The 7,744-nt window shown below is 32.6% G+C and overlaps 1 protein-coding gene across 1 annotated transcript; it reads right to left on the bottom strand.

Annotated features, from left to right (window-relative positions):
- Positions 1–4,691: 4,691 nt before the first annotated feature.
- LOC126266032 (cytochrome c oxidase subunit 6A1, mitochondrial-like) lies at positions 4,692–5,186 on the bottom strand. Its single transcript, XM_049969310.1, has 2 exons — positions 5,002–5,186; positions 4,692–4,953 (listed from the first exon to the last, which is right to left on the bottom strand). The coding sequence occupies exons 1-2, from the start codon at positions 5,111–5,113 to the stop codon at positions 4,745–4,747; spliced, it is 321 nt and encodes a 106-aa protein (XP_049825267.1). The 5' UTR covers positions 5,114–5,186; the 3' UTR covers positions 4,692–4,744.
- Between the last annotated feature and the right edge of the window lie 2,558 nt (positions 5,187–7,744).

Raw genomic sequence — 7,744 nt, forward strand, 5'->3', positions numbered from 1 at the left:
ATACTTAGACTTTTTGTATTTTCAATTATTTCATTTTGTTCTAAAAAAGATACAACAGGTATGGTAACCGAAGTAAGAAATAAAAATGTTTGATTCAAATTTATTTAAGTATCACGTAAAAGTGACATCGAATGACGTTTTATAATTTGTAGTTCTGTGTTTTCGATCATTGGACATACAGTCAGTGTCAGATCTGCAGTTACACCTCGAATTCAAATTCGCTTGCGGTGCATTGTCGGGCCCCCACCACATACTGCCCGCTCACTCTGCGTTTTTATTATAACTGATTAAAAACAATTAATCTACCTTGCACTGTCGAAAGGTAAAGATGCCTCGAAACATTTCTGATGAAACGCGAATGCGAATTATATTTTTACGCGAAAGCGAATTATATTTTTACACGAACAAGGGAACAATAAAACAGAGATATGTCTAAATTTAAAACTGTTATTAAATTTAAAATTCTAATTATCACTAATAACGACTATTTTGTTTTTCATTTTTTGAGAATCTTGTATATGCGAAATTAGTCATAATTATTTGATCGAATTCAATTTTAGTTACAATTTTAATATGGATCATAATATTTATAACATGAATTTTTGGGTGGTATTTAAACTTTTAAACAATAGTAGATTTGAATTATTTATTAAATTAATTTATTTACAATATTTTTCATGTATCTTGATCAACAAAAATAAACCATATAAAATAAAAAATATAAAAAAAGTAGAACTAAACCAATAATGAAAAATCAACAATACTTATTTCAAAATATTTTCAAAACTTCTACGGCTTGTGAGATTGTAGTTTTTTTAATTCAAAATAGCTTGTCTTAATGGAACATTTTATTTAGTATATCCAACATCCAACCTCACTAAAATGCAAGATTCCTTTTTAATATTAAACAATACCAATTATATTTTATAATTTTGTATTTATATATTATGTTTCATTTTAGTTGTTATTTATAGAAGTATTATACAATATATTTTGTTCAAATAGACATTCTTATTTTTGAATTTATTTGTTTACATTAATTATATATTTAACTTTTAATACGAATACGATATGGTAAAAACTTTCGTATGATAGAGTATACTTCTTAATTACCAACCTATTATATGTTAATTGAGTAAAATACCTTTTAGAATAAATATATTAGAATTAGGACAACAATTATTATACGAATTAAACAATAAGAACTGTAACTATAAAAAAGTTGTATACATTAATATTCAATTCAAAATACATAACGTGAATAAGCAATATTCTTAAATTGTTAAAAATTAATGATGCGAATCTGATGTAAAAACACATCTAAAAACATTTATTTACTGTGTCACAATTGAACACTCGCGCAGTTTTTACTATTATCCCCTCCAATCTCACACACTCGCCGCAAGCGAATATAGCCTTTAAGGTGTAACTTCAGATCTGACGCCGACCGTATTTAAATAAATTTTTCACTAAATCCATTTAATTTCACTTATAAGATATATACAGCACTATACATAAACTGTATAGCTACAGATATACTGGTATAAGCATGTCGGTGACGCGAACGCGCGAGATTTCACCCATCCAAAAAGTGTCTAAGGCGTACAGCACACTGCGCGTGCCAGTCATGAGCATATCAATGTCACGAACGCATAATATTTTCCTACCAAAATGTGCCCCACGCGGCTAAAGTAAAGTTTTCACTTCTAAAAATACATTGAATCTATTATAATTTGTTAGGAAAGGCTAATTTTCACTTTACACACTTTTGTTGTCGGTATAAAAAACAAGCATGTTTTACTTTTGTTTAATAAGCCTCCTTCGATTGTAACCAAAATATGTACAACCAGTCACACATCCCCCACAATATTTGGTATATATATAAGCATTGAGCTGCCAAGCATATAGATGTCCAACCAGAAGGAAGTGGAAATAGTTCAAATTTTAAACAAAAAAAATTAATAATTTTGGGTATTTGTATAAAAAAAACAATAATAATAATAATGATTGTTTTATTTATAATTATTTATGAAATGAACACGTTAAAAATAGAAATATTAAAGACTACACTTTGATGAGTATTTCGTGCACCAAGCCTTTGATGGATTGGCTGGTACTCCCTGTCTCCAGGCACCATTTATTAACACATTACTAATCTCTCGATCAACAAATTGTGGAAAACAATATTTGACTTCACTGTATTGTTCCTATTTCACCATAATTTAATTGTGCAGACATATAAGCTTTTATAATGTTATCAACCATTTCTACATATTACTAATCTCTCGATCAACAAACTGTGGAAAACAATATTTGACTTCATTGTATTGTAGCGAGCAGCGGGCTAAGCAACAACGCGCCAGAAAATTCGGGAGCGTCCCATCTCTGCTGACAAACGCTGAGTGCAGCGCATAAAGTTCCAGACTCGATCGAGATTGAATATCCTAGAACAACCGGCTGAGGATGTAAACGCACGCTTGACCAACAGCAGAGAGAGAGTCACACTAGCAAGCGTAATAACGGGCCATTGAAAATAAATAAGCAGAAAGAGGGTTGAAAATAAATATCAGTGCCGTAGATATAAATAGCTATAAGTAGTGTGTATTTGTTTTTAAGTAATTGTAAATATAGTTTAGTTTAATTTAGTATCGGTTTTTAATTTTCACACTGTCCGAAGCCTTGAAATTGTTACAGTATTGTTTCTATTTCACCATAATTTAATTGTGCAGACATAAGCTTTTATAATGTTATCAACCATTTCTGTCTGCGCAAAAATTGTGTTATAAAAAATATCCCCAAAGGCATTTTCTATGCGTCGCCTGATCCGAGACACTCGATAATTAAAAATTCTTTGATTTTGAGGTAAATTTTTACAATTTACCATATTTTCAAATAAAATAAATTCTTTTTATAACTGAAATAAGTGGAAGCAGAATTATTTGATTGTTTTATGGTTATATGCTTTACATCCATAGCACCGATCAGAGAAACATATATAACATATTGTAATTTTCATTTAATATTATTTAAAGTATACTCTTTCGTCATTTATACAACGTTAGAATCGTCTGTAAAACGATTCTATATAAAATTGGAAGTCAATCTTTGAGACCTTTTCTAGGTCTCCTAAATCTAGAAAACGATGAAATGTTTGTTTACCTATTCAGTTCAGTTTTTATATTTTGAGTGACGCAAATCTGAGGAAATTATAAAACCAGTCATCTTAGTTTTAAGTCAGACCGTGTATATAGGCTATTTTAGGAAACATTGTCTTTATCAAAACTAATAATAATAATAATAATAAGTACCAGAAAACCAGTCTCGAATCTTAATTCTATGTAACAACAATAATAGTAGGGGAGCCCAAGCGGGGATTTCGGATGTGACTCGAGCGTGGCAGTTTAATAGTAGGGGAGAATCCTTGTACCTTATTAGGTACTTTCACCTAGTATGAGCTCTCAATATAGAGGAGTATGTTCAGAGCTATCGATCAGCTTAGTAAAAAAAAATCGATCCACTAAACTATTCGGGCACGTCAGATTTAACCAATATAAGTTCATTACATACAGGAAATAATATTTCTTCAATAATCTGACGATTTGAACGTGACAGAAAAAATTAAGCAATTTCCTAAGTTGCAAAAAAAAATCGTTACCTTGAAATGTTCAAGCGTCGTTGTTTTTTTTGTTTTTTCAAAGGAAATTACTTAAAAATTATAAATTTAATATAATTGCCGATTTCGATAAGCCGACACGTCTAAAATTATTAATATAGTGTAAATAACCGTTAAACTATCCATGTAGTATATACAACTACTTAGCATTATGTATTAGTCTTTTTATATTAAATAAATAAAAAAATAACTATAAAATTCTTTTTATTTGTATTTTTCTAATAAATGCCATTCGGCCACATTCGAAATATAATGAAAATTTCACTATTTCTTCATTTTCTGTTAAAATTTTCATTTTTTTTTTTAATTTTTCAATGGTTTACAAAATTACCATAAATCATTATATAATACAAGTATTATGAGCCAAATTAATGGTGACGTCATCACACCATTATCCTGTCAAAAGTTATTTACCGTTAAAGTTACAAAAACTGAAATTTTGGAAAAAAAACATAAAATTTTTTTATAATTGTCAGATTAAAAAAGTCCCTTAATAAAATTGTCTGATTAAGGGTGGGTACTACTAGTTCATCGAGTTAAACGGTCTGTATAAAAATCTGACGCGCTCGTGTATTTCAACGTCACTATTTTTTTTTGCATTATAAAAAATTCATTAGGAACTTTTGGTCACGCTCAAATCGTCAGATTATTAATAAAAGACACTTGTTTCAGTTTAATTAACCCCTCCCTTTAAATACTGACATGGCCGAGAAAAAAAAAATTTTCCCAAACTTCTACTACGTTATACAGCTATCCGACACGAGCTACTTGGCAGATTAATATCTCCTTGTAGACAAAAGTTCATAGGTTATATGCACTATCAAATTCTGACGCGCTCGAAGATTTATTTTTCATTACTTTTTTTTACATTTTAGAAAACTTATACACGCTCTCTCCACTACTAAAAGGGTAAATATCATAGGCACTTTTTTCTATTTAGCATCTAATCCAATAGGTCTTGAAAACGCTCGAGTAACAACACATTTAGCATTCAGAGCTCCCCTACTATAAAAACTAATTATAAAATTAATTTTATATTTTGGTAATTTTTTAAAGTTTATAAAAATCGGGTCAAGCGTTGGTATGAGGATTATGGAAGAGAGACTTATTGCCATCACCCCATGGGAAACGCTTGGTGCGAATTCTCAGATGATCGTACTTTATGAAAGGAGCCTGTTCATGATCGTTGGTTTTGTGAGTCAGCCATATGTTAGCGCCGTACAAAGTAATAGACGGGAAGCCCACCAAAAATGTTAGTTTCTTCCAAATTTTGTAGCCACCTTCAAATTGTGAATTATATAACATAACCTAAAAATTATAATGCTTACCTTCGTGGCCTCTGGAGGTGGTGGATGGGCCGACGACTTTAAAGTTGTTCACAGTTTTGGCGACGGTGGTTTGAACATTTCTGCGGAATCCGTAGTTTATTATTGCAGTCATTTCAGCTAATCTTCAAATAAGTAAAACAAAGAGACTGATGTTTTATTTTAGAATATGGAAATGAAGTATGTAGGTAGTAACTATGACAATTAATACAACATATATCACATGTATCCGTGTGAACGTAACCTAGGATACACTTTGTTTATTTCCTTTTTTAGATGACTTGTCCTTTTAGAGCAAAGAACTATTAAAGATAGTTAGAACTAGAAGAAGTTAGAGAGGCAAGTCTCTGCCCTACTGGATGGGAATGAGAGTTTAAAGGCGCAGCTGAAAAGTCAAGGTGAACAAATCGTGCCTCAAAATAGGGAGATTGACGTCCTGAAGGTTATGATCCAGCAACTTCAGGAGTTGAGCGCGTCCTCCCCAAACAGGATATCTTCCTCTAGAAGGAAGATGGGACGTGTTTCCCAAGAGTTGGTAATGGGTAATGCGGTGGATGTGGGACTTTCCCAAAGATCCCTTCTAGGCCTAATCAAGCTCGGACTCCTCAGGCAGTTGTAAGCCAGGTAGAACCAACTCCTGAGCTAATTTTGTATGCAAAGGTGGCCTCGGCCCCGGAGTACAGCTCAAAAATCCCGCCGATCGTAGTTGAAAACCAGATGACTGGGCGGCCCTACGTAGAGAAATTAAAGAGACAAATACGGACATTGTCAAGGCCAAGATCCTAGGCAAAACTGTCAAAATCTATGTGAAAGATGCTGCCGACTTAAGGAGGCTTACGTCCTTCCTGGAGGCAAACAATCGAGCTTACTACTCCTACAGGCTGCCTGAGGAGAAGAAAGTCTACGCTGTGGTGCGAGGCTTACCTATCACAGCGGGTATAGACGAAATAGAGGAGAACTTAGTATTCAAGGCATCACGGACAGCGAAGTGTCTCGCATGACCAGCTTCCGTACGAAGGAGCCCATGCCACATTTCTTGGGTAGGACCACAGAGCACCCAAGAAGTACCAACCTCTTACTAAAAATGAGAAACAACACTGGACAATAAATTGATTTGTAGTGTTTAAATTATTCAATAGATGTCGCCTTTATAGTTTTCTGTATTTCACATTTGACAAAATTGGCGAGAATAGTTTCAAATTCAAATTAATTGGTATATTATAGGGTGAATTGTGAGAAATAAACCAAGCTATGGAATGGAAAAATTTTTATTACAAAATATTTATTGTACATTATAAAAAAATACATCAGTCTTCTGTATACTACATATAAAAATGATTAAATATATACAAATACAACACAATACATTTCTTCAACAACAATAACAAACAACATAAAAATAAATAATTCGAATTAGAATTCAAATTAGACAATGAACTTTCAAAATCATTAAAATTAAGATCTCTGGAAGTGGAAGGAATAAATTGACTAGAATTCAAATTAGACAATGAATTTTCAAAAACATTAAAATTGAGATCCTTGGAAGTGGAAGGAATATGAGAATGAAAAAGTAATGGTGGCAAAGGTTTAAGGCTACGAATTTTTCTTGTTATAGAGATCTGATGGAGAGAAATGATCTTCACAGACATGAAATGTTTTGATAGAAGGATTTATATTACAAATTGATAAATTGAACGCCATACCAAATTTAATTTAGAATTGGAAGGTGGCTTAAAAAAAGATTTATTTTAATATTATATATATATATATATATATATATATATATATATATATATATATATATATATATATATATATATCTTGACCGATTCTCATGAAATTTTGTGAGCGTATTGAGTAGGTCTGAGAATCGGCCAACATCTATTTTTCATCCCCCTAAATGTTAGACAAGTCCACCCCTAAATTTTTTTTTTATTGGACAGTTGTCAAGATTGTCAATGAGTTTCGAGTTTCGAACCGAAACTGATCAATGTCAATCAATAACTGTCATATTAACTATTAATCATTCCTACACGAGCTGAACGCAATGAAGTCAGAAGATTAGAACAACGACAATCACGCCGTTTCACAGTCAATAGACGCAGAACAAATGACCAACAACGACAACAGGTACATCGAGCATTTATATCTGATTCATTCCTGCGTCTAGCATTCCAGTATGAGCCCGATATTGAATATTATGCTCATTCAAAAGTGGTAATTGGTGCTATGGACAAGGAATGTCCGCATTGTCATGCTCTGAAATTCAAAAATGAGCCAGCTGGGATGTGTTGCGCGCCAGGAAAAGTGCAACTACCTGAAATTGAAACACCACCTGAACTATTGAACAGTTTACTTATCGGCACGGATCCAGGTTCTAACGTGTTCCTGAAGTCAATTCGAACATCCAATTCATGCTTTCAAATGACATCGTTCGGAGCAACAGAAATAGTTCGAAATACTAATGCAAATGATCAACAATACAATTCTACATTCAAAATCAGACGCCAAGTTTATCATAAAATGGGCTCACTGCTGCCAATGCCAAACGAACCACATAAATTCTTACAAATCTACTTTATGGACGGCGAGGATTCCGGAAGCGCACTTGCCAATCGCATGAATGCACGTTGTGATTATAATAAACTTGATTCATTTTATGCCAGACGCATCGTCAGCGAGCTAGATGCTCTATTGAACGAGCACAATGAATTGTTGAAAATATTCAAATCACATATGCACCAAT

The sequence above is a fragment of the Aethina tumida genome, chromosome 6 (assembly GCF_024364675.1).
Source record: "Aethina tumida isolate Nest 87 chromosome 6, icAetTumi1.1, whole genome shotgun sequence".
In the NCBI taxonomy this organism is placed as follows: Eukaryota; Metazoa; Arthropoda; class Insecta; order Coleoptera; family Nitidulidae; genus Aethina; species Aethina tumida.

Excerpts from the sequence above, each read along its gene's own strand:
- LOC126266032 (XM_049969310.1), bottom strand. The coding sequence starts at position 5,113 with ATGACTGCAATAATAAACTACGGATTCCGCAGAAATGTTCAAACCACC. Across the intron at positions 4,954-5,001 it reads CACCTCCAGAGGCCACGAAG|GTGGCTACAAAATTTGGAAG; the intron begins GTAAGCATTATA and ends CACAATTTGAAG.